The sequence below is a fragment of the Vicugna pacos genome, chromosome 6 (assembly GCF_048564905.1).
Source record: "Vicugna pacos chromosome 6, VicPac4, whole genome shotgun sequence".
NCBI lineage: Eukaryota > Metazoa > Chordata > Mammalia > Artiodactyla > Camelidae > Vicugna > Vicugna pacos.
In genome coordinates, this window is record NC_132992.1 from 19,846,298 (window position 1) to 19,874,057 (window position 27,760).

General features: G+C 39.8%; 2 protein-coding genes across 5 annotated transcripts in view; both read right to left on the bottom strand.

The window, feature by feature from the left end:
* SQOR (sulfide quinone oxidoreductase) overlaps positions 1–14,144 on the bottom strand; it is a 60,552-nt gene extending 46,408 nt beyond the window's left edge. Inside the window, exons 1-5 of one of the 4 annotated variants that reach the window (XM_072962495.1) lie at positions 8,915–9,100; positions 6,683–6,802; positions 5,673–5,963; positions 4,322–4,372; positions 3,698–3,819 (exon numbers count right to left, since the gene is read on the bottom strand). The gene's annotated coding sequence lies outside the window, so the exon portion shown is untranslated. Of the gene's footprint in view, positions 1–3,697; positions 3,820–4,321; positions 4,373–5,672; positions 5,967–6,682; positions 6,803–8,914; positions 9,101–14,053 lie in introns of those variants that run through there. The other 3 variants (XM_072962496.1, XM_072962497.1, XM_072962499.1) reach the window with 3 other exon arrangements.
* Positions 14,006–25,053, bottom strand: BLOC1S6 (biogenesis of lysosomal organelles complex 1 subunit 6). Its single transcript, XM_006201745.4, has 5 exons — positions 24,873–25,053; positions 21,197–21,338; positions 16,765–16,852; positions 14,944–15,030; positions 14,006–14,250 (listed from the first exon to the last, which is right to left on the bottom strand). Exons 1-5 carry the CDS (start codon positions 24,952–24,954, stop codon positions 14,131–14,133), a joined length of 519 nt encoding a protein of 172 aa, XP_006201807.1. The 5' UTR covers positions 24,955–25,053; the 3' UTR covers positions 14,006–14,130.
* Positions 25,054–27,760: the final 2,707 nt, after the last annotated feature.

Sequence of the window (27,760 nt, forward strand, 5' to 3'; positions counted from 1 at the left end):
CTAAAAACTTCTCTTGGTGCCACTTTTGCTATATCCTATAGATTTTGGTATGTCATATTTTCATTTTCATTTGTCTTCAAGTAATTTTTGATTTCTCCTTCGATTTCTTCATTGACCCAATAGTTGTTCAGGAGCATGTTGTTCAGTCCCCACATATTTGTGATTTTTTCCAGTTTTATTCTTGTAGTTGATTTCTAGTTTCATACCATTGTGATCATAAGATGCTTGATATAATTTCAGTCTTATTAAATTTTTTGAGACTTGTTTTGTGTACCAGCATATCGTCTATCCTTGAGAAAGATCCATGCACACTCGAGAAGAATCTGTATTCTGTTGCATGTGGATGGAATGTTCTGTACAAATCTGTCAAATCCAACTGGTCCAATATATCATTTAAGGCCACTGTTTTCTTGTTGACATTCTGTCTGGATGACCTATCTATTGATATAAATGGGGGGCTAAACTCCTTTACCGTTACTGTGTTATTGTCAATTTCTCCCTTTAGGTCTGATAATAATTGTTTTATATATTTTGGTGCTCCTATGTTAGATGCATATATATTAATCACTGTTATGTCTCCTTGATGAATTTCCCCTTTATCATTTTATCCTGTCTATTTTTGTCACTTAGCTTTTTTGCCTTGAAGTCTATTTTGTCTAATATGAGTATGGCTACACCTACTTTCTTTTGGCTGCTATTTCCGTGGAGTATCATCTACTATTCCTTCATTTTTACCTTATGTTCGTCCTGAGAGCTGAGGTGTGTCTCCTAGAGACAGCATATAGTTGAATCTTGTTTTTTAATCCATCCAGACACTCTGTGTCTTTTGATTTGTGAATTCAGTCCATTTACGTTTAGGATGATTATTGATAGATGAAGACTTAGTACTGCCATTTTATCTTTTGTTATCTGATTTCTTCGTTCTGATTTCTTTTTCCTTGTGTTTCTGTCTGCCATTTAAGTTTGGTGGTTTTCTATGATATTTTTCTCAGTTTCCTCTTTTTTTTATGTTTCATGTCTCTGCTCTAGATTTTTGTTCTGTGGTCACTATGAGGTCTGTATAAAGTGTTTCTTGGGTAAAATAGTCCTTTTTCTGCTGATAGCATCTTATCTTCATTTACCCATATGAGTTCCATCCTTTTCCTCTTCCCCTTTTTTATTTTTGTTGTCTCAAATTCTCTATGTTGTGAGTTTGTTATAAAATTGAAGTAGCTATAGTTCTTTTTTTCCTGCTTCCTCCCCCCTTAACCTTTATGCCATAATAAATTCTGATTGAGAGTTGCAATTTTCTGGTTGTCTACTTATCACCTTGCTCAAAGTTTTCTGTACTTTTGCCTTTTTGTTTCCAGTAGAAGAGCTCCTTTCAACATTTCTTGTAAGGAAGGTCTAGCGGTAATGAACTCCCTTAGCTTTTGTCTGTCTGGGAAAGTGTGCATTTCTTCTTTATATCTGAATAACTTTGCTGGATAGAGTATTCCTGGATGACAGTTTTAATCTCTCAGTATTTTAATTATGTCACTCCACTCCTTCCTGGCCTGTAGAGTTTCTGCTGAGAAATGTGCTGATAGCCTAATGGGGTTCCATTGTAGGTTACCATCCTTTTTTCCCTGGTTCCCTTTAAAATTTGTTCTTTGTCACTGACTTTTGACCATTTTCATATAATGTGTCTTGAAGAAGATCTTTTCGCATTTAGGTAATTAGGTGTTCTCTTAGCTTCATGGGCTTGTATATCCAGTTCCTTCCCCAGGTTTGGGAAGTTCTCAGCTATTATTTCTTTAAATAAGTTCTCTGCTCCCTTCTCACTCTTCTCTTTCTGAGAGACACATTACCCTAGTATTTCTCTTCCTAAAAGAGTCAGATAGCTCTCACAGAAAGTCCTCATTTTTAAATATTTCATTTCCCTTTCCTCTTCTACTTGTATCATTTCTAGGTTTCCATCTTCAAAGTCACTAATTCTCTCTTCCATATGTCTGCTCTATTTCCAATGCTTTCTAATGCATTCTTCATCTCACTGAGTTGTTCAGCTCCAGATTTGTTTGGTTCTCTTTTAGCGTTTCAGTCTCTTTGTTGAAGTATTTCTTCTGTTCATTAATTTTATTCCTGAGCTCACTGAACTGCCTGAGTTTTATTATAGTTCATTGAGTTTCTTCATAACAGCTATTTTGAATTCTAGCAGTCAGATTACAACATTCTATGACTTTAAGTTTGGTTTCTGGGTAACTGCCATTTTCTTTCTGTGGTATGGTGTTACTGTGGTTCTTCATGGTGCTCCCTGAATTGTTTCTCTGTGGGTGTATTTGAAGTAGCCACCACCTTTTCTGCTTGATTCTAACAATTCAACAGGTTAGAGATTAGAGGCCTTTCTTTTGTTTTCCAGTAGGTGGTGCTATAGCACAAGTTTTGGGCTTCTATTCCCGGCACTGCCTTGTTATGTTTGAGAATCAGTACTTTCCACCCTCTACCACCTCTGTGGCCCACATCCTCTTTATCACTTCCTGTGCCTCTGAGTTCACTGGCGCCTTGCTTCTGCCAGTGTTGCTGGTGTGGCTGACCGGTGCACTGGGATGGTGGACTCTTCTGTTGTGTCCAGGATCCCCTGAGCCACAGGCTCTGTCACCACTGGGAGAGGGGGGAGCTGGGGTTGTGCAAGTACCTCTGCCATATCCAGTGTTGTCAAGTTCACAGGGTCCAACACTGCAGGTGGTAAAGCAGGGAGCTGGAGTCCCAGGTCCCACTGCTGCTGCTTGTGGCTGCAGGCACCGCTGAGGGCAGGAGGCCAGAGTCATGTGTACCACCTCCCCTGCTACTACTGGGTTCGCTCGGGCTGCAGACTCAGACGCTATGGTCAGAAGACCAGGACTGCAGGCACCACCTCCACTATCCCCTCTGTTCTTCCTCCTCTATGTGTTTCAGTCAACCCACTTTTTCTTTTTGCATACTTAAATGTTGGGGGCAAAAAGGGGACACCAAAAATTACACAGGACTCAGGACAGTTAATTGTATATGGCACTACCCACACAGCACAGGATGTCAGCACTGCTGGCTCCCACCCTCTAAGTGCCAATAGATTATTATCCCAATCCTTTTGATAAATAAACACCCCCATTTATTTCCAAAATTCCCCACCCCATCTCCTAGTCCCACTACTCTCCCCATCCCAGTAAAGAAGCCCTGGTTTGGATGTGAAGGATGCAGGCAGGAGAGAATCAATCACAAGAGATGTGCTGCTGGCTGGGTGCGTGTGGAATCGGATTCAAAGTTAGGAAAGGTCCTGAGCAGACCCCGTATGCTGGGGGCTGGGAGCCACGGTCTCCTGTCCACCACAGTCACCCCTTGGACCATGTAGACCTACTTCTCCACACAGGGGCAGGGAGCAGCTCCTCAGGGGCCTGTGGGCCTTCCCTCCTGGGGTCGACTCAGAAAAGGGAGTCACTGGGTAAGTTACAGGCGGTGGAGATCACTACAGCTGAGCCCAAGGCCACAGTCTGCACTCACGTCTCCCCGTCCCCCACCACCGCCCATTCCAACTCCCTTCGGCCTCAGCTCTCATCTTGGCAGCTCTCAGTGGCTGACCTGGCGCTGTGACCCGAACCTTTATTCCTGAGGGGTCCTTGATAATCACCCCTTCCTCAGGCCAAGTTGCTGTAGGCATCTGTTCACAGTTATAACAGGGCAAGGGGCTTCAGGAGGTGCCCACCTTCATCACTGGAGTCTCACTCATAGGCCTCCCTGCTCCACTGTGTAAAAGCAGCCTTTCTCCGGGTGATCAGGGTCGGTTACACCTGCTAGCATGGCAACTCCTCTCTGGCCTGCTGCTCCCTGGACACAAAAAGTTCGAAGTGTCCCATCAGCAGCTTTACCTTACAGTTCAACAGGACCTTTACTGTGCCCGTGGGCAAGAGTGTGTTCCCTTTGAGGGCCAGTAACTCCAATCATGCAGAGCCCAGAGGTGCAGGGAAAGGAGGCACAAAACCCCACAGTGGGTCATTAGGAACGACAGGAAACAAGGCCATTCCTGCTTCTACCATTGGTTTCCAGGCCCTTGTATCCTTCCTACTGAGGACACAACACCATACAGAGGTCTCTCATTTAAGAAATACCCCAGGTTCTGAAGGATGGCACTCCATGATTTCAGAGAGATTTCTCAGAGCCAGTTCATCAGCTGCACATTTAGAAGGTCCTCTCAACAACCCATACGGCCAGTGAGCTCTGGGTGGTATGCTACCTAGCACCAGAGGATCCCTGCTCATGACCCGCTCCCACACACCCTCCATTTAGTTAGAGTCCCTGGTGGGCTGCTCTACTACAAGGGATTCCGTACCTGTGGATCGGACATTCGTTAAGCCTCCAGGATGAAGTGCTGGCTGAGGCTCTGTAGGCAGGAAAAACAGACAGTATTCACTTCCAGTTTGCCTCAGGGTTCTGTTAACTCTCCCACCTCCTATCATACTATCATCTGAGAGATCTGGACCTCCTTGGTATCTGGGAGAATATCACACTGATCTGTTACACTGATGACCTTGCTGATTGGACAGGACAAGCAAGAGGGGGCTAGTCAGCCAAAGGCCTCAATACGACGCTTGTGCTTCTTTCCATAGGGAAATAAACCCTATGGAGAGTCAGAAGCAGGCCATCTCAGTGACGATTTTAGAAGTCCAATCATTTTCTGAGGATAGCCCCTTCTAAAGTAGAAGACAAAAGCACTGCATCTTACAACCCTGTCACAAAAAAAGCAAGCAGACCTCTTTGTGTTCTCTGGGGATATTTCTTTGACCCACGTACTGAGTGACACAGAAGCTGCCAGCGTTGAGCGGGGCTGCAGCAGGAAAGGCTGTTGCAACAGGTCCAAGCCCAGTGTAGGCAGCCCTGCCAGCTGACCCCCATGGTGTTGGAAGGGTCAGTGGTGGGAAAAGGTAGTGTGACCACTGCATGGGTCTGTGGATCCAGTGGGCTCATTGTGAGCTGCATTTTTTCCAGAACCTCATTTTTCACCTGGTCCTCATAGGCCCCCAGTCCAACAGAAGGGCCAGGACACTCCTTTGGGTCTCCAAGTATAAGTGTCAACTCAGAACCTTTGCCCAATAGTCCTAGTGAATTGTCACTCACGTAAATGGCCATAGAGTTCTTTGAGGAAAGACAAGGAATTGTCATGGTATGTACTTGCCATAATGTCACAGGGTCCCTTCTCTAGACACTTCTTCAATGGGTTCTAGATCTGACAATTGACTCAAGTCTGGGAACTGAGCAAGAGATCATGACATTTTATTAAAGTGACTGCCCTCAGCCTCTTGCTCCAAATTTGTTTTTTTTTTTTTTAATAGATAAAAGGTCAGCAAGCATGGCCCCATGGGCCAAATCCAGGCAGCCACTTGTCTTTGTAAATAAAATTTTACTGAAAGATAGCTACATTCGTTTACACATTGTTTATTGCCGCTTTTGTGCCACAACAGCTGAGGTGAGCAGCTGTGACAGAGAGCATGTGACCTACAAAACCTAAAATAATTACTATCCGGCCTTTTACCTAAAAAGTTGCCTGACCCATTATAGATGCTAAACAGCAACCTTGTCAACTGTCTGATTTTTGCCCCTAGGTGCAAAATCGACACCATGCCCCTGGAACCATTTCCACAACCCCCTGCTGGTAAAGCCCCCTGCCTGCCCTCAACTCTTGCCTTTTGATGAGTAAGGTAATTAGGGCCTCCTCGTTTCTGGCAGGTAAATGCCACCTCTTGGACTCTGTCATCCCCGCAGATACTGGTAAGTCCAGTCTGTAACTGCCTCTCCTTCCTTCACCCCTGGCCTGCAGAACTTCCTAGTGATGTCGGTGCTCCTCTCATCAGGGCACTTTGACGGCTTGGTGACTGGTGTGTCCTCTCACGGGATGAATCCTCTTCAGGCTTACATAATAGTAGCCCTCCCAGCATGCCCACCTTCCTCAACATCCTTATTCTTTCCTGTACTGTCTGCTGGAGTGAAGAAGAAAAGGAGAGGGGGAAGGTACAGCTCAGTGGTAGAGTGCATGCCTAGCATGCGCGAGGCCCTGAGTTCAATCCCTAGTACCTCCATTTACAAAATAATTAAATAAAAAAACCTAATTACCTCCAACCCCCACCTGAAAACAAAACAAAACAAAACACTGAAAAAGAAGAAAAGGAAGGTGTGGGGGAAGCATCCAAAACTGCTGTTCAGAGTTTCATCAAAGCCAGTGGGGAGTCCGTGAGCCAAAGTGGACATCAGAGAAGTCCCACGTCTCCCAGGTGCAGACCACTGGCTGGGAGCAGCCTATAGGAAATGTGCCTCAGTCAAATGCAGGCAGGTCTCAGAGCACTGTAGATGGGGCCCTTGGTCAGCGGTGGTACCTTGAGTTAGACATGTGTGAGACATATTCTCATGGCCACAAGAGGAGCCCAGAACAAAGATCAGGGTGGGTGTGACAGCCTGCTTTAAAGGCCAGTCTGTATATTTTGTAACAGGTCTGACTTGTCAGGTGGCAAGAGCTGCTGCTCAGAATGACACCTCCCTCGGGACAGAAGGGTTTCAGGAAGGACCACAGGGAGACATGGCAACTCCTGTGTGCCTCTCCCCTTGCCATTGTTCTTTCAGTCCCGACAGGAGAAGAGCATCTGCCCTCATTCAGAAGCGACCCCTTCCCCACTCCCCCATTGTGAGAGGGTAAACTCACAAATCTTAGGATCCTTCCGAGGCCCAGGCTGTGAGGCAGTTAAAGGCTAGAAAGATCTCATCTGAGATGAGCGCTCTTGCTTGGATGCTGCCACTGCACCAAGCAGGTAGACTGGCGCCACTGTTAGGTGAAAACAAGAGCCCAGACATCAACACTCCTTGAGAGCCACGGGATGCAAGGTGTCTCATAAAGCTAACGCTGGAAGAGTCTCAGGGATCCTGCACGTTTATCCTAAGGAAACTGCATTGCTTAGGGCTCTCCAGTAAGAAAACCTGGCTTCTCAGTCTAGCTGTGTTCTTCCCTCAAAGCTATAAAGGTGCAAAAGAGATGGAGCTGAGTGGTAGGCTGAGGACCCAGAAAGGCAGGCCCAGCAAGGCAACATCCATGACAGCTTTCTCGAGGTAGGGGTGAGGGTAAGACTGCTCAAAACAGCCGTAATGGGGATGTCCTGGCCCTTCTGGGGTCGCTCACTTCTCCCAGAAGCTTCGTCTTTCTTCTGTCTACTGCGACAGCAGCAGGAAAGGCTCATGAACCACATCCTACCCAGGTTCAGTCCCACTGTTGCTTGTTTCTGTTGGAGAAATGTGGAGCTTCACCAGCAGCCTACAATTAAAACAGCCTTGCAGGAAAATCAAAGATGACTTCTGTGCATTCTTCACACTAGGCTCTCTACTAACAGGGACATCCATGCCTCCTCTACTTCTGTTCTTCCAATATTATGACTGGATTAAAAAAACTGGCAGATGAAATAGTGTATCCACATAATTCCCTATCATTGTAGAGTTTTAGCAAAAGATTTAAAATAAGACCCCTAAGCCTATTCTTACCTCTGTTCCTAGGGTCTCCAACCCAAGAAAATTCCTCAGCAATGTGATAGCTTTGAATTTTCCCCAAAATCAAATCCAGTTCCCCCACTTGCAGCTGTGTGACCTGGGCAGTCACTCAGACTCAACATGTCTCAGTTGTCCTCATCTGTAATACGCCCTCACCTATAAAATGGTGATAAGGCTGTGGTGTTAGGGTGGTAACTCCTAAGGTTGCTGTTATGAGATGACATGTATAAGGCACCTGGCATGTAACAGATGCTCAACAGAGCTGGGGCTCTGAATTTTAGGCTTGGGAATGAGCTGAAAGGAGATGTGGTATTAGAAATGCAGCCAGAGATGAAAATACTCTAAAAAAAGAAACTGGACGAAATCAGGGAAAAACCCCAGCAAGCAATGGGAACAAGAGTATGGCTGCCAGTAAGGCTGCACCTGGGTGCTGGTGAGTGTCGTCTTCTTCCTTAAACTCCTGGATTAGCAAGCATGGAACCACACAATCCCCTCAGTAGCATCCTTATTATTAAATGAGATAATGAGATAATAAAACACTCTGAAAAATGTAACATGCTAGAGCAACCTGAAAGACAATGACATTAGATGCTTAAAGTTGCATTAAATAGAGAATTGTTAAGGTTATCTCATAAATGGGGGAAGAAGGGGATGGGAGGATGATACTATAAAATATCCATGGAAAACAGGAATCTTGGCCCAGGAATCAAATCCCACAGAAACCTAAGAAAAGCCCAGCCCCCAGGTCACACAGAGCCTTATACAGGAAAGCTGCTCGGGATCCAAGACATTCTGAGGGGTCTATGACCTTGTCCCCTTTCAGAAGTAGAAGTTCATGGATCCCTACTCCCCCCTCTTAACACTCAGCTGTGCTGTCTGCTTCCGTGTGTCTTCTCATTTCTCCCTCAATTACCAAAAGGCTGATTCTGTCCGAGTGCATATTCTCATACTCAGTCCCAACACAGTAACTGACTAAGCCAAGGAGACTCTCTATGCTTCCATCTAGGCAGAGTTTTTCCTGCCGAACTAATTTTTCACCCCTTGGCCCGTGGACTGGCTGCCCTCGGGTCAGGTGCTCACCCCAGATCCTATCAGCAGAGGCCCAATATGGAGGGTCAGGTGAATAAAAGCACGGAACTCCTGGGGCCTTTGACCACAGCAAGATCTTTGGCCTGGAATATTTTTCTTAGAACAGGATTCTGAACATGAGTGATGATGACGGGTTACATGATTGGAGAAGGAAAAAAAAAATGAAAAAACCTCAAGCCCAATATCAAACTAAAAGACGCAAAAAGTTAGAAAAATGTAGTTTTAAACCTCATCAAATGTTTCACAGATCACTTTCAAACATCTCACTGTTTAAACAAAAGTTCAGACTACACAGAAAATCCCGACTTACCAAAAAAAACTGTAGTTGAAAACACTTGGGCCAAACTTCGCCAAATGAATTGAGGCACAAAAGCCAGAACTGTGGACGCGGGAACAGAGCACCACAAGATGGCAGCATGGTCCCTTTGGCACTTCAGGTTTGAAGTTAAAGATGTTGAGCCTGTGATAAAGCTGTCCACCTCTTCCTTGAAGCTGTTTTTAAGAAAACTTGACAGAGAAGGAATAAAGCTGAACCACAGATGTGGCATCTATTTTTGTACAGTCCAGTACATACATGATCTCTGAGCTCATTTTATTCCTAAGATCTTGGGACTGGCTATCACTATTTTTTTCAGTCTAACTGAGTATGTAATCAGGGATGGACGCAGTGGCTTGGATTATCCAAGGATTACAGGCTCCCAAGCCATGTCTGAATTGCAGGAATTTAATCTTTTTATTGTCATATTCCTTATTTGACATTTTTGTAATCCAGTTTTTTTTTTTTTTTTAATCATAGCTACTTTTGTTTCTCTCTCTAGATTCTCCCTACTAGATTCAATTCAGTCTTAACTGTGATGGTTAAGTTTAAGTGGTAAGTAACATGGCTAGACCATGGTACCTAGATATTTGGGAAAATACCAGTCTAGATGTTGCTATGAAGGTATTTCTCAGATCAGACTACTGTTTAAGTCAGTAAAATTTAGGATCATCCTCCATAATGTGGGTGGACCTCAACCAATCAGTGGAAACCCTTAAGAAAAAAAGACTAAGGTCTCCTGAGGAAGAGGGAATTCAGCCTCAAATGCCTTTGAACTCAAGCTGCAACATCAACTCTTCCCTGGTTCTCCAGCCTGCTGGCCTGCCCTGCAGAGTTTGGAATTGTCAGCTCCTACAATCACATAAGTCAATTCCTTAAAATAAATTCTCCCTCTCTCTCCCTCCCTCACCCTTCTCTCTCTCTCTCCACACACACACACACACACACACACACACTTTTGGTTCCCTTTCTCTGAAGAACCCTGATCCACACACCAACTTACAGGCCAGGTACTACTGCACGAAGTATTAAAAAAGTGACTAAAAAGTATCCTTAACCTTGCAAGATGGGAACATATAACCAATATTGTAAATGTTAAGGCAAATGTATTAAAGAAATTCTTTGGGAGGTGGTTTGAAAAACCTTAAGAAGTAGCATTTAAGTTTTAAAGAGGAAATAGATGTCTAACAGGCAGATGTTACAGGACGAAGGATCCAAGAGGAAACCGTGTAAGCAAAAAACAGACATGCACAAAGGGCAAAACGAGCATCACCACACGCAGACAAGTGACTTCAAGATACTGTAACACCCAGCATTTCTTGAGCTCTTACTATTTGATTATGGGCTTTTATATGGACGTCACAAAACCTCATAACCTTATAAAGCCAGAAACACTTATCCCAACCTTACAGTTTAGGAAACTGAGAGGCACACAGGGTTTAAGTAAGTCCAAGGCTTACTTAAACCACAGCAGTCTGACTTCTCAGTACATGATATTAACCACGGGACTAAGGTCCTCTACGCTTTAAAATTTAAAGGTCTGTGATCACAGCAGAGCCAGGAACCTTCGAGTCCATACATACACTTCTGTTTCTTAGTAGTCCCTTTACCAAGTGTTCAATATACTTGACTCTCTTTGCCGAAGTCCTAATAAAAGTCACGCATGGAACAGGAGTGAGCAGCACTCATCCACGCTTCTATGTCAGTCTTGGCCTTTTCTTTTCTCCTTCTCAATTAACATCACCACCCCACAGCAAATTTTACCTGTCTTGTCTCTGACTGCCCTTCCTTCAATTGTGTTTCTTTCGAATTTTTGCTTTAAGTGCTTTAAAACTAGTCATTACAACCATCTCCCTTGACTAGTCCCTTCACCCTCTTAATGGCTTCGAAAATAGACCTAACAGTAACCCAAAGACTAGGTGGTATATGGTCTCAAACATGCAAGCAGAGCTAAAGCAGTATGAATAATTAAGAATCATTGCTTTGGAGGAAATTGTGTAATTTTTAAATTAATAAATTCATTTATAAATAAAAATAATCTAATGAAAACTACAAGCTCAATCCTGAGAAACATATATATACAAATTTCTGTGAGAAATTTATGAGAGTTCATGTCTCCTTCAAATGCTAGCCACAAGAATCCCTACCCAGGGGTCCAAGGACTACCAGGTTAGAAAAACAAAAAACTTGACCAAAATATTCTATTAATTGGAAGTTTCCATTATTTATAGGCTGTGCATGCAGGGGTCCTTGTGAAACACTTTTTATCAAACCACTAAAAGTAGTAGCAATTATTTCTATTCTCTAATAGTGAAGAACTTAACAAAGTTCGGTTATTTCATCTAGAACCTCTTCACAACACTTTCTATCACCTTTCTGAAAAGGGTTTCATGAGCGGGCCTAGTCATTCTGTGATGCAATCAACGGAGAACACTGAGAGGAAGATGCCAGGAGAGGAAGCAAAGGAATGGAACGCCTGAAATAAGCTTCATAAAGGGAAGTATACAGTGCTGTGTACACACCAGTGCTTGATAAATGACACTGGATAATTCGGAGACCTTTTTTTCTTTATTAAATGTGTAAAAAGTAGTCTTCATTTTACAAGCTCAAAATCAGACAAGTGTATGAGGGTATATAACTGGCATATTTATAAACTGTATCCACCCAAAAACTCACTGCGGACACAATCCATACTACATTCACCGTCTGTATATTTACATGATACCTCCTGCAAAGTAAATATAAAATTAACTTCCATAATTTTAGTTACGAGTATGTGATATAGTTTCAAAACGATGACTTTTTTTTTCAACCAAAACACCAAAGGTAATCTTTTTCAACTCAAGTTATCAATTCATTACTTTGTGCAAAAATACAGCAAGACTAACATAGGGGTTCTGTTCAGTTTTAGAAAGATGTATCTATATGCTACTGATATATAGCTAAAGTTTTATATTTTAATACCGAAGTAATAGTACTTCTGATTTACAGCTGATCTAAAAATAGTGGTTGCTAATATATATTCTCGACATTTTAAAAACTCTTCAAAATGTAGTTAATATATTTTTCAAAGTATATGTGCCTTGCCATTCATTCAATAAACATGATTTATTTTAATACACATCACAAAAGTTCAGTTCATCAGAATTCTATACCTATTTCCTGCCTGCTATCAAGTTCAGTCTTAAATCTGAATTTATATCAAAAGCAGCAGTTTAAGAATTTATTTCATAAGATTAATCCCAAGAGTTACAAGGTAGTTTCAAACTATTTCACTCCTTATAAATATAAATCACTAGAAAGTCTACATCAGCGTTTCCTTGCATTAGACTTATCTGAGGGGGCTCCTTAAAATGTGCATGGGCCCTACCTAACAACTAATGAGTAAAAATCTTTCAGAGTGTATTTTTTAAAAGCTTCCAGGTGATAATAATACGCAGCCTAGCATGGAAACCTCTGACCTAGACCACTAGACCAGTGGTTCTCAACTTTAATCACTTGAGGAAACTTTTCAAAAAAACAAAAGTAAAGAAAAACAAATAGATTTGCTTCAGTAAATTGAGAATGGTGTCCAGGAACCACCATGTCAAATAATCATCTCAGCTGGACCCACAAACCAGTCCAAGAACAATGCACAGCCTTTGTCAGGTTACATACAAATGAGTACATTCAGCAGTTTAGGTGACACTGTCCTGCCAGCGCTAATGATCCTGCCCAAGGAGTTTCACCTAGTGTTTGAGGGCAACATGTGGCCTTCTAAAATGAAATATATTTATATTCTTAAACATAAGGTCAAAGTCAAGTGAATTGTGAGATTATAAGTCATTCATTAAAGAAAAGAAAGGCTTTCAAACTTTTCAAACCTTTAAAAAGATCACTTCTTAGCACTCGATGTAAATCTAAGGCCTTCTCCATCATTAGTTAGCCTGATACGTAGTCAGAGGTAGTAATTCCAGCTTACCAAAAATGTCATGTAGATTATAAAAGATACACATTCTAATCACAATCTATAATCTAATCTAATCTGTACAGTCTCTATTAATGGAGATGGTACATCAGTTGGGTATTAAATACTACTAAAACAATGAATAATACCTCTCACTTTAAAACAATGCAACTTCATAATGTTACCCTCACATAATAATCTCCACATATATTATTGGGGGGGGGGAGGTCTAGAAAACACTAAAGTTACCATGCTGCCTCTTTTGTGAAGAAGCTGTTTACTAATTTTCCACCATTCTTGTCATTATCTATAACATGGGTACTTGGCATATATCATTCTACTTTAAGAATTTTTTAAGAGCACAGAAAAAGTAATCACACATAAGGCCAAACAGCACATCAGAGGACAGGCAGAACTAGCAATTAGCCTTTCCACTTGGAAAGTTGGGTTAATTATCTTATCAGCTTCACAGCTGTATCTCATGGTGTGTGACAACTGTTACTAAGAATTACAAATATTTAAGCATATTTGCGTGTGTGAAAGCTACACCACTCCCACCAAATTTTAGCAATAGGTATAATCTACTTCGTACCCAGAAGCAACCTAAGAACTAAATAGCAACGACAAAGCCTGGAAGCAGACAGGGTACATGGTGAGGGGAACCCATACGGCATCTTGCTCACCTATCCTGTGCCTACAATGCCATTGCTTCCTGTGTGCGCTCTTCTCTATTATGTTCTTCACAAAGGCTTCTACCACCTCTTTTCCAGTGGCATATGTGATTTTCCAGATGGCCTTTTTTCTTAAACAAGCAATGAACAGGCAACTGCCAAAAACCAGCACTGTACTACCACAAAGGCAAGTCATTTCATAAAATAAGAAAGCGAAACTCTTAAAGCCACATTTACTAATAAGCTAAAAAAAAATACTAATTTTTAACCACTTAGCATCAAAACTACTAAACTATCAAAGCATTTTTTAGTTTACAAATTACTTAAGGCCAAAATAATGAATTTTAAAATTAAACAAAATGAAGTTGAAAAATTACATATAAGTATCCAAACCAAGTGACATTATGTCTTCTACTTAGGGAAAAAAAGGCTTCTTGAATGGCTGAAATGAAGACAGAGAGACAGCACTCCTGGGAAAAGGATTTCAAACTATGACACGAAGGCATAAGGCACTACCTTCACTTCAGTCTACACTGGGTCGCCTCAAATCCAGAACATGAACAGGGGAAGGAAGGACACCAACATTCAACTTCTCACGTCCTTTTAGCTGGTTTGGCAGTTAACTGCTTTTCTCTTTCAAATTCCTTCTCTCGTTGCTGCTCCCTTTCCAACTCTTCTTTTTGCCGCTTCTGCTGCAGTTTAAGTGCTCTTTTCTATGTCAAAAAAATTAAAAAATCAAGAGAACAAAAGGCTTGTAGGTTATGGTCTAATTTAAAAGTAACAGTGCTTTTAGAGAACAAACTAGTGTTACTAGTGGTGGGGGGCAATATAAGGGTGGGAGAGTGGGAGGTACAAATTATCAGATGTAGGCTCAAGGATGTATATAGCTAATATTTTGTAACAACTGTAAATGGAAAGTAATCTTTAAAAACTGTATACAAAAACTAAATTTTTTTTTAAAGTTTTAAAAGTAATAGTGCTCTGATTTAAGGTAATCAATATATATTAATAAATTTCATATTTAACTTTTAAATTTGTTCTGGGTAATTTTTTTTATTGAAGTATAGTTGCTGTACAATATTATATGTTACAGGTATACAATATAGTGATTCACAATTTTTAATGTTCTGGGTAATTTAGGGTCTCCTTGATAACAAAGTTTGTTCCTCCAAACTCTTACTGAATGAGAACTGCAGTGACATACAGAGGATGTGAGCCTACTAGCCCAACTATTAGCAGAAAAGCCCAGAGTGGGGCTCATAAGAAAGTGTTTTAAAAGAAAACAATGTACCATGAATTAGTATGTTACTGTATATGGATATATAAGAAGTCAGAAAATGAATATGGAAGAAAAAGACAATTAAACCTCTACTTTTATAAAGACTGTGAAAAAATTTTAAACTCACTTTTAACTTTGATGTTTTTTCATGAAGCATCAGCATCTCTTTTCTTATATTCACCAACTTGGTATGATAGTGTTTTGCTTCAGTGAACTTAACAGGAAAAGCAAATGAAAAGTCAACTTAAAACATAAACTGATTACACTTCAATAAAAATATATATTTTTAAAAAGTCAACTTAAAACAGGCTGAAATATCAAAATGAATAAGTAAATGTCTAAACTACAGTTCATTCTTCCTAAATTGGTCAAAAAATTTAAAGCCTTAATTATCTCCACATTTTAATTCCAAAATTCAAATTTAATTTAAACCATTAGTAGGCTTTTGATAATATTTGATTCAGTTCAGATTGATTAAAACATTACTAAACATAAAATAGACATTTATATTGTGTACATAATATTTTGCCTTAACAACATGCAATCTAATCCTAAACTTTGAGTAAAACTATCCAAAAACACTATTAGTTTCATTTAAGAAAAGTAAAACCCTCTCTACTGCCTTACAAGGAGGAGACTGAGCCAGGGTACATAGTACAGTTTAAGTGTCTGTCCTCAGGAAAAACCAAGCTGTGCCCAGTAAGCCCTGAGAGGGCTGTGGACAAGTTTGGCCATATTCTTTGGGCTTCTCAAGTCAGACCAAGGAGAACAATCTGTGTAAAGACACTTTTCTTCCCAAGGAATGGTAAGACTTTCCATCTCAGCCAGAGATGGGAGAGAAGGAAAAAAAGCACCTCATTCTCAGGAAGCAAGGTAACAGAGAAGATCAGTAACAGAAATGAAAGAAGTATCAACAGACTGATTAGCAGCCTTAATATAGCTACAAGGAAAGCTGGAGTCTGGTAAGATTTAGAGCTTACAGACCCTCCTTCTCTCTCTCTCTCTCTGGGCCTTCTATTTTTCAGTTCCTAAATGGCAATTAAAACTCCTGAGAGAAGGAAAAAGAGGAAGACTTAGTTTCTGCCCCTTCAGACAGAAGCAATAGCATTACATCTGTTTGGTTCATTCATTCATCATTCATTCCTTAAATATTCGTTCTGCTGCAACATGAACTCAGTGGGGAAGACAAAAGTAGGGGGGCTTAGCCCATGTCCTTCACAAATCAGGAACTCCTGAGTAGAAGTCTTTGTATTTACTACCATAGGCCTCTGCCTAATACTAGAGAAGCTGTACTTTGTTTTTAATTGTTAAAAAAGGAAAACATTAATAAGCCACATTTTTCCAATGAAAAGTCTATTTTTTGACATACATACTGGAAGTCCACAAACTCATGCAACTAAGCTATTTCTAATGTTCGAGGTAAAGAAAAAGGTAGCCACAAGTTCCTTATTTCTGTTAATTCTCCATTTCTTAAAGAGTATCAGTTCCTCCTATCAAAAAGCTGTAACGCTTCTGAAATTCCACTATTGTTGTTTATATTGAGAGATACAAAGGACCCTCAGTCTGTTTCAGCCATTATGAAAATGCCATACAATTAAATAAACACTAATTTTAAAAACCTTGTACGTGATAAAGAGAGATAAGGAGAAAAACAGTACCCCCAAAGTTCCTTAATTTCTCTTTTATTGGTCTTCAATTATGAGCAGATCTATTCCAGATTCTCACACGTAAGTTCAATTTCCTATCACAAGTTCAATGTTTGAAAGCTAACAATTCAAGACAATGGAAGGTCTAATAAAGTAAATCAAGGTTTCCTGCTAAACAAATTCTAAACTTTCAAAATTAGAGGAAAATATCTCAAACATATGAAAGTAGAAATTTGGGGAGATAATTCTACCTATTTCTAAAACAAGATGTCATTAAGCTATAGCAACTAAATCATGCTTACCAAAGCATTAATATCCAACATAGAATGACATTCTTTAAATTTTGAAATCTCTTGTTCCAACGTATCTAATAATACAACTTGGTTCTGTCTGAAATAAAAGCACACAGCCAAAATAAACTTTACATACTTTAAGTGATGGTTCATTAAAAGGAATCACATTCATCTTGATTAATGTCAGAAGTAGAAATTAGGTTGGTAATTTATTGACTCTCCAAGGCTTATTTAGTTTAGCATAATCTTTTTCAAAATAATATTCCAAAGCCACATTCTGATAACTAAGTGTGTCTTTTATTTTTGCCTCAATTTCACATTTTTTTTTGGTGTGTTGGGGGGTGTAATTAAATTTGTTTATTTATTTATTTTCAGAGGAGGTACTGGGGATTGAACCCAGGACCTCATGCATGCTAGACAAGTGCTCTGCCACTTGAGCTATACCCTCCCCTCTTCAATTTCACATTCTAATAACAATGAACCATTTTAAATTATTTTATTACCTATTTCTAGCTACCTTCCATATTATCCCCCTAAGTGTTTTTTATACTATCTTGCCCCCAAAACTTGATGTTTTATGTATATTAAAATCGCAACATTACCATAAAGGAGAAGAGGAACAGTGACTTTTTAGATTATAAAATTGGGGAAAACACAGTATCAAAGGATAATACCCAGTTGTGTGATTTTTGGAAATTAAGTTTCTTTCTCTAGACCTATATTTCTTCATTTATAAAGTAAGAAGATCAGATCAGGTAACTTCTAAGGTTCCTCTTAAAATCTGATTCAAAACTTTCGATTGAGGAAGACAAGCCAACTTCTCTGATATTTTTCTCCAGATCAACCAATGCTGGGATCACAGCAACAAGTGACACTGGAGGGGGGAGGAGGAGGGCCACCTAATTAAATATTTTAAAGAATACTACAGACAAAGAAAAATATAATATGATGTGTTTGCGAAACTATGCTAAACAGAGAACAATGATGAAAAAACTAAATAGCAATAAAGAGACTGAAGGGCAGTGATAAATTTCCACCATCCAGCACGGAGTTTGGCATACCCTACAGGTTACAAGTGTCCCTTCAGCTCTGACTGAAGACCACACAAGGTGAAATACAGAACGGATGAGAGGAGAACACAGCAAGTCAAAGATCCAAGATAAGCGGGACAGCAAAAACAGGTTGTTACAACTGGAAAACAATAAAAAATCAACAAAACCAAAAGTTGGTTCTTCCAAAAGACTGATAAAATTAATAAACTCCTAGCTAGACTAACAAAAAAAAAGAGAGAGAGAAGACACAAATTACTAACGTAATTTATGGAAGAGGGGACATCACTACTTATCCCATGGGCACTAAAAGGAGAATAAAGGAATACTTTCAACAACTTTATGTCTACAAATTTGATAACTCAGATGGAAATGACTAATTCCTTGAAAGATACAAACTACCAAAACTCACACAAGGCAAAACTGATCATCCAAGTAGGCTTATATTTATAAGTAATAACCTTCCAGAAATGAAAGTAGCAGGAACGGATGGCTTCACTGGTGATTTCAACCAAACATTTAAGGAAGAAATTACACCAATTCTCATTCTATGAGGCCAACGCTATCCTAAAACCAAAACCAGATAAAGATATTACAAGAAAGGAAAACTATAGACCATTATCTCTCTTGAACATAGATGCAAAAATCCTCAACAAAACGTCAACAAATCAAATCCAATGTATAAAAAGAATTATACACCATAAACCAAGTGGGATTTAGTCCAAGTATGCAAAGCTGGTTTAACATATGAAAAATCAATTAATACAGTCCACCACATCAACTGGCTGAAGAAGAGAAATTGTATGGTGTTATCAGTTGATGTAAAAAAAGCATCTGACAAAGTCCAACACCCATTCATGGTTAAAAACACTGTCATCAAGCTAGGAAGAGAGAGTAACTTCCCCAACTTGATAAAGAATATCTAAAAAAACCCTACAGCTAATATCACACTTGTGGTAAGAAACTAGATGCTCTTCCCGTAAAGATCAGGAGCAAGGAAAGGATGTCCACTCTTACTACTCCTATTCAACATTACTGGAAGTCCTAGCTAATGCAGTAACACACACGCACAAAATAAAGATTGGAAAGGAAGGGGAAAAAACTGTCTGTCCACAGATAACAAGATTGCCTATGTGGAAAATCCCAATGAATCAACAACAACAAAAAACACCCAGGAATAAAAATGTGAATATAGCAAGGTTTCAGGATACAAGGTTAAAATACAAAGGTTGGTTGTTTTCCTTTATACCAGCAATGAACAATCAGAATTAAAAATCAATACCATTTATAACTCCTGTCAGATGAAATACTTTGGTATAAATCTAACAAAATATGCATAAGATCTATGTGCAAAAACTATTAAAGTCTAATGAAAGAAATAAAAAAGATCTAAATAATGAAGAGATATTCTAAGTAGGTGGAATAAAAAATTCAATACTGCTAAGATCTCAATTCTTCTCAACTTGACCCAATGCAATCTCAATTTAAATCCCAGCAACTTATTTTGTAGGTATCAACAAACTGATTCTAAAATTCATATGAAAAGGCAAAAAGCCACAATAGCCAACACATACTGAAGAACAAAATTGGAAGACTTAACATTACCAAATTTCAAGACATAAAACTACAGAAATCAATGGTATTGGTGAAAGAACAGATACATTAATCAGTGGGATGGTGTAGAAAGCTCTTAATAGACCCATATATTTCTTTTTCTTTTTCTTTTCTTTCTCTGAAGTTTGCTCATCTTTCTTTAACACTCTAGAAGTTTAACAACTATTTATTCTTCCTATTCAACTGTTATAAACAGTAGCTGATTTTACTATCATTATCATCATTTTCATCATCATCGTCGTCTGGTTGCCTAGGAAGATAAATGAAGTTATTCCAACACAAAATTTTAGCCAATGTCCTTCTCAATTAAACTTTCCAATTAAATCTTGACTCCCAGTTTTCCGTAAGTAAAGTGTTATCCAGATGTTTTGTTTGCAGAGTTTCTTACCTTTCTTCAGTCTATCTTGCTTCATCCAAACTCCCCCACAAAATCTTTATGACTTTTCTACCGCAATTGACTGTTGTTAAAATACAAAACAGACCACACAATAGGGATACAAAAAATCTCACTTGGAACTAGCAGAAAACCAAGAATGTTGTCAACTCCCTAACCACACGCAGTAAAACACAGTACCACTTTTATACTCACTTATCATCTGGAAATCTAGGGACTAGAACGTTAGCTATCAATATTTATAAAATGGACGTAAGTTGTTGATTATTCCTCTCCTTTTGCCCTAATAAAGGGTTTTAAGATAGTTTTCAAAGGGTAGGTCTTAGAGCAGCAGCAATACATAGCCAGTTTAAAGCTGACCACCACATTTCCTAAGTGTATATATCTATTAAAATTCATCAAATTATGTAGCACAGGGAACAATATTCAATATCTTGCAGTAACTTACAGTGAAAAAGAATATGAAAACAAATACATGTATGTTCATATATAATTGAAGCATTGTGCTGTACACCAGAAATCGACACAACATTGTAAACTGATTATACTTCAATAAAAAATATAAAAATTAATCAAATTGTACATAGAAATATGTGTAGTTTACTTTATGGGAATTATACCACATAAAGATGTTTAAAAAAAAAAACCCAAAACCTCCCCAAAAGATAATAATAAAATAAAGCTGATCACCACAAAAAAGAAATGATAGGCCAGCCTGGGTAATCCAGAGAGGTCCTGACCCAAGAGGAAGCAGAAGCTCAGTCGGCTGTCCCTGAGTGGGAGCTGATAAAGTCACAGTATATATTTCTGCATACTGATCCCACTCTAAGGCGATTCTTCCTTATCCTGTTCCTCTCTTAGCTTATTTTCCAATCCTTTATTTAGCTAGCAGAGGTATTTATTAGGAATGAAATTAGGTCATCTCAATAAAAAATAATTAAGGATTTCTGGCAACTCATGTGAACCAACAATTCAAAACAAATTGCGACTCTTATGTTGACAATTTTGCAACTCTACTCAGAAACAGGTGTATAGCTATCTTGCAACATTCCCAGTAGATGATACTTTCCTAAAACAGTGGTGAGACACCAAAACCAATCAAAGAGTCTAGATAAGATTTAGGGGTACTTCTTAGAGACCAAATCCTCTAGGAGCATTCATTGCACTTTTTACGTTTAGATTACTATGTAATCTGAATTACACATATGCTACATAATTTAGACTACTCCACTCCCATTTGCTATCATGAGAGATATAGAAATACTCCGTTGTCTTAAATGTTACAAAATATTATCCCTTATTATAGCATATGTTTTTACTTATAGAGTAAATTATGACATTGCCAGAGGGGAAATGAGTGCATCTATGGTTTTTGCCAGCTCACGTGAGTTCCTGAAGAGCTTGTTTTGATCTCTGCAGGTCTGGCAGGTAGTGAGAAAGCAATCCTTCTGCCAGTTGCTCCACAGCTTTGTCTTCTATGGTCAAGTCCTCTATTAACCCTTCATCTGGAGAAGTGTCACTTAAACCTGTCTCCAAGCAAAAAAATCAAATTTAGAAAGCTTTTAAACTGACACAGGTTTAAGAGAGTAGTGAGGGAGGGAAAGAGGCTGGCAGTGGAGTTCAGAGCACATACACAGGATACTATCGGTATGCATTCTGGCTTTTTTTTTTTTTTTTTTACTTTTACCTTCTGAACATCCTCTAAAGAAATGAGTTATGAGCACTCAAAAAATATTTTTAAACTACTAGCACAAAGGAAAATCCAGATTAAATGAACATTAATATATGCAAAATTCTGCATGTTTATATATTTTTCAGGTAGAGGATTTGGAGTTTTCAATAAATTATTAAAAGATTTTGAGGCCTAAAAGTGAGAAACAGTCACTGAATAGAAGAAATTCTTCTTTTCAAAAGCATGCAGAAATTACAGAGAGAGAGAGAGATTTTTTAATGCAATGCCTGAAACAGTTTTTGCAATTCTATGGAAGTAATATGGGTCAAGATTTATTCTATAGATATCTTGATATATTACTTACACATAAAAGGAGGGTTATTTTGTCATTCATTAGCAATTAGAGGAGAGGTTTTCTCGAATTTCTCCTCTCTTGAGATTCAGCACCTTAATTTACCACAGAAAACAGTGTATAATAATTGTCTTGCCTGTAGATCTAGATGTGATGCCAGGATTTATTTATACTTTTCTTTTGAATAATAACAGTGTAAGTATTGTGCCAGGCAGGCAAAAATGTCTAACATGAACATCCATCAATTACTACTTCTATCAAGAAAAATACAAAAATATTTCTAAATAAGGTTCAATGAAATGGTTTGTAAGATTTCAGAATGAAAAAAAAGTGAAATGGTCACATTACTTTACACTCCAAAAGTATTTGTAAACTAATATTAAACTCTGAGACACCTGTCTTTAATCATAATCTGGTAATAATCTATAACACCAAATTAGATCACTATATAGAATACCTTTATCATGACATGTTGCTTATAGCCCATTTCCAAGTATAGTTTTTACCACAGATTTAAATTTTGGCAAGACTGGAAAACAACATGCTGTCATATTCAAAATTAGCTTTTAGAGACTAAAATAAACTAGTATGGTTTTTATTTGAATCCTGAGAAACATATGAACAAACTTTGGAATTCTCAAGGTGCAAGGCAATATTCAAACAAGTAAGAGCCAACTAGAAACTGAAGCACGTCACAAATGAAATAAAAATGTAATGGGAAATGGGGAGCATTTACAGATATTGTCATTGATGTACTATCAGATGGGAAGTGAATAAAATATATCTGACAATTAATGCCATTGCAAAGAGCTTGATTTCAATAGAAGTGCAAACAGCAGCAACTCTCTTTTAAAAATACAGAAAGCGTAAGTATTACACATAAATGGAAACAACCAAATAAGGATATTTCTACTTTAAGGAATAATAACCAATACACCTTCCTTATACCATATACACATTTTAACCCCCAACCTTCCTTCACCCTGCCTCGGTCTTCTGGTTAATTATTAGAATAGTCTTTTAAGTTACTCATGTTTTTACATATATTTATTTACTAAGTTCAAGGTACTTAATTGTGGGAAACAAGAAACATTTGCTGCACATATATTCTATGTCTAGTTTTTGAGGTTACAACAATAAACAAGGCAAGTCCCCTTCCCTGAAAGGGCTCAATACTGGGGAATCAGGGAACGTGAGAAGTGCCATTAGACGAGAGAAGGATCACTTTCACCAGGGACAATGGGGAACAATTCCTAAGGTGTGGGCATTTGGGCTGAAGCTTGAAGAATGGACAGAATTTTCATTTCTTTCTTTTTCTTTTTAAGTGTTATCATCATAAAAACTTAAAATACAAAAGAAGGAGACATAAGATGAAAAGAAAAAATACTCCTCACTCCCTTACTCCAGAGTTACTCTGGAGTTTCTTACACAGCCTTGAAGAAACTGTCGTTGCATACCCATGCTTAACCTTGATTTTACAGCAAGGAAATACCACTCATGCTGGGCTGCAACTTTTCTCATAAATATGTAACTTAGATACAGTCCATATTAACATATATGTATCTACTATATTCTTTTTAACAGAACAGAATTCTACCATTTTTTAACTAGCTCCTTATTGTTATGGACTGAATGTTCTGTGTCCTCCCCCCAAAATCATAAGTTGAAGCCCTAACCCTAACCCTACTATTTCCAAACGGGTCAGAATTCTAAGACAGGGGAGGAAGGGATGCAATACTGGCAAAGGAAGCAGCATGAGGAAAGGTGGGAATACAGGATGCTCTGGAAAGAGAAGTTAGTTTTGGGTGTTTGGAGCATGAGACATATACAGCAGTGAGCTATAAGACCACTTGGTCAGCCTATGCAGACCCTTGAGTGCCAAGCTAATGTGTTTTTGGCCTTTAAGTAGTAAGGGGCCATTTAAGGTTTCCAAGCAATTAAACGGTATGACTGGAGCTTTATCCTGGGACAGTGATGTGACAGTGGGATAGATGAAGTGAAAGAGTTTGAGAGAGTAAAGGTAGACTAGTCTTACGACTGTTGTCGCAAGGGTGAAAATACGAAGAGGAGATGGGTAATGTACAGTAGAATCCCCTAGACTAAACAGAGGTAGGAAGCAAGTGAGAGGAAAGAGTCAAGAGGAATGCCAACGTTTCAAGTGACAGTGACTTGGTACCATTAACAGGATCAGACATGTACATGCTGTATGTATGCAAAATAACTATGTCAAAATACCCAACAAGCAGATGGAGGAGCAAGCATAGAGAGATGCAAGCTGCACTTATATACAAGCAAGTCCATATTTGTAGAAGCAACTTAGAGAAGGTGTGAAAGAGAGAGAAATCACTCAGGAAAAGCTTGACAAAGAAAGGGCCGAGAGCACTATTTTGGGGTAATCCTTATATATCTGGAACAGGAAGTACAAGTGAAGGCACATCCAAAGTCCTGCAGCCTTTCTCATCTAGGGTTCCTCATCTGAACTACAGAACACAGAAACTGTTTGGAGGGACTATCTTCTCAATGCTCCCAAGAATGGTACACACATAGTACCATTCTGGATGCAGAGCAAGTCAACAAATGCCCTAGGCCATTAGGGCTTAAATCTCTCCTGGAACTCGGGTTGAGAAAGCTTGCTGGAGGAACAGGGACGCAGTAAGGTTAACAAGCAAGACAGAGCATTTCATGAATGCGTGGTCAATAATACAGACTACATCAATTCTCGAATTACAAACCGATTATCCTTCTGACACATTTATCCTTAACCACTACTAACATGCAACAAACAGCCAACAGTCAACAAACTCAGTGACTTCAGCAAATCCCCCCCCCCCAAAGCACCTCAAACATCGCTTTCCCTCCAGACCTCGTTTCCTGTCTCCTTCTAGGGCAGGGGGCTCCGCGAGGTGCCCTACTTCCGTGCTGCGGCCAGAGTCTCCGGGCCACGGCTGCCGAAAGCATCTCACTCCCGCTGGGCGGTATCGGAGACCAACCCACTCGGATCCCGGCCCCCCGCCCTCCCCTCCTCACAGCACGTACCCGGGGTCGGGTCCCCGGCCCCCAGGCCTTCGGGTGGCCCTGTCAGGACCCCGTCCGGGGTCGGCGGCCCAGGGACACTCATGTCCCTCCCGCTGGGAACAGAGAAGAGGCAGTGGTACAGGCTGTCGGGTACAGTAAGGAAGCACCGAGCGCGTCCAGAGCCCACCCGGACAGAAGCGCCGGTCGCACCCGGAAGTGACGAAAGCGAAAACCGGCGGACTCTGGGCACGTGACCGCCAGTCCGCCCCACCCCGTTCTTGCCTCCCCCACTCCCCTCCCCTACAGCTCCAACCCCACCCGGGCGCCTTGGGGACTCCGTGCTGACGTCGTAGTGGGGTTTGGGAAACCGTGTCTGTTTATAGTCAGCTGTGCCGGGCTCGCGCCCCTGGATCTGATAGTGCGGGGCGCTGATGAGAAAGGGCGGTGACGGGAAGGGGTTGCTCTCAGGCCTCTCAGGTGGGAATCGAAGACTGGAGACCTGTGGGTCGAGCCTGGGTGAGCAGTCAGGCTTTGTTCAGTGGGCCAGGCGCAGCTTTGCAGTTTTACGTCCGCGTTAAGAAAATACCCTAAAAATTAGGACTGTGTGCTTTCCCGCCGGTTTGGACCCTTAAAAAATTACGTGTTTAGCTATCTTTAGCCTTGCTAATTGGGAGTCTGCCAGGACTCCTCTCCTCTTGTTGATTGTAGGTGAACAATTTAAGGCCTGGACTGCAGCTTCTACTGGACAAATTCAGCCAAATTACTGGAAACTACTTGCTGAGATCCTGTGTGATGGTATCATGAATTTTGATGAAGAACACTTAGAAATGAGCAGAAGCAGCCTCAGCCCAAATAAAATGATCAGCTATGCTCTCCTTACCTGAGACCCTCTCACTTAGACTGTAATAGTGTCCTGCTAATGTTGCACCCCAAAATCGCCTGTCCAAACAATTTCCTACGCTGCAAGCAGAGCTATCTTCAGAAAACTGGAAATTATCTCAAGCCTCAGAAACTTGCCCCTGAACCCCACTGCCCTTATCAGTGCATTCACATCCTCCTTTGGCCTCCTTTCCTCGCAAGATTAGCTGCTTCTTACTAGCTGTAGTAATCGGAATAATGCCCCCAAAAAGTTGGCCACAGATTTAATTTCCAGAACCTGTGAATATTTTGTTTCACTACAAAGGGTAATTAAGGTTGCTGGTCCCATGACTATAAAATAGATAATCCAGGGTTATTGAGTGAATCTGATGTAATCACAAGGGTCTTCAAAACTGGAAAAGTGAGGGAGATGTGACTATGAAAAATGACTGAAGAGATGCAACATGGCTGGCTTCAAAAATAGAGGAAGAGGGTTTCCGCCCAGCATTGGTGACCTCTAGAAGCCAGAAAAGACAAGGAAATGGATTCACTGCTAGAGCCTCTAGAATGGAGCTCAGCCCTACCAACACCTTAATTTTATCCTACTGTGATCTGTGTTGGACTTCTGACCTATAGAACTCTAAGATAACATGTTCATTTATATTGCTTTAAGTTTGTGGTCATTTGTTACTATAGCAATAGGAAAGTAATGCACTACCCTTCAAACACCCTTTGTTCCATCTGAGCATACTCCCCAAAACTATGCCCTTTCATTCATAGGCATGAAAGAATATTCTTTTCAAAGTCATACTCATTTTTCAAGGCTCAACCTAAATAATGCCTTTACTTTAAAATCATTCACGATCCCCTCTCCCCTTTCAACCTTCAGAAACTATAGTAATAATCTTTTCTCAACTATAAAGCATCCCTCCTATTTAGCACTTAATCCATTCTTCTATTAGTTATTTCCCTTGATTTCCTCTATTAATTGCCAGCTCCAAACAGAAAATCATATTCACAGAGAAACATAATAGGTTCTCAATGGATATTTGCTGAAATATTGATTCTCTAGCCCCAAATTCCAAATATAATCTCCAAAGTCTGAGACACGCAAGGTGGCACTTGATAAAACTGCCTGGTAACCTTTGTTGATTGATAATATTATCTCCTAACTAGGTACTAAGGCCCTTAGAAGAGACCCATGTTCTATGGGTGGTCTGTAACCTCTTTATCTATTAGCACAGTTTTAAGCACATTACTTGGATTTTAAAATACTGGTTATTTGAATTTAATGGATGAAATTAATTAAACATTAAACTGTTGAACAAAAAAAGAACATTAAAAAGAATGAATGTTCTTTTAAAGCATTTTAACTTTACTTAATGTGACAAAAATGAATCAGCCAAGGAGACAAGGAGGACTTTCTACCAAACCCATCTTGCTTTTCTCTTTCTCCTTTTCTTTCTTTACCCCTACAGATTTAGGCTCAGTGCATCAAGAGCATGTTGAGGACACTCCGTGTTCCAGCCTCTGTTAAGCAAACCCTATGCACCTAACACTGCATGTGACACAGCTCAAAACTAAAAGGTTGGAATTGGATGCCAAGGAAGTCAACGGTTTGTTGAATTATATACATCTTTCAAAATGCATTTCATTTCCCCACTGGTAGTGGCCATTCTCTCTTATGCACTAAATATCCACTCAGTTATCCACTTCAAATAGCTGAAACTGGACACATTGGCACAGTAAGGTGTTAAAAAAAAAAGAGGTAAAAATTCTGATTCCTGTCCTCCAGGAATTTATATTCTACCATTTATACATAATGGAATTAGACAGCATGACAGTAAAGTACTAATTTATGTGGAACAGACCTGCAGGAGTACAAAATACATGATAATGTCATATTGGTTTCTTTTTGCTGATGTAACAAATTACCACAGACTTAGGAGCTTAAAGCAACACAAATTTATTATTTCACAGCTCTCAGGATTGGAAATCCAAAGTCAGTCTCTGTGGGCTAAAATCAAGATGACAGCAGGGCTAGTTACTTC

Excerpts from the sequence above, each read along its gene's own strand:
- BLOC1S6 (XM_006201745.4), bottom strand. The coding sequence starts at position 24,954 with ATGAGTGTCCCTGGGCCGCCGACCCCGGACGGGGTCCTGACAGGGCCA. Across the intron at positions 16,853-21,196 it reads CAAGCTCTTCAGGAACTCAC|ACAGAACCAAGTTGTATTAT; the intron begins GTGAGCTGGCAA and ends CTTTTATTTCAG. Across the intron at positions 15,031-16,764 it reads TGTTGGATATTAATGCTTTG|TTCACTGAAGCAAAACACTA; the intron begins GTAAGCATGATT and ends TTTCCTGTTAAG.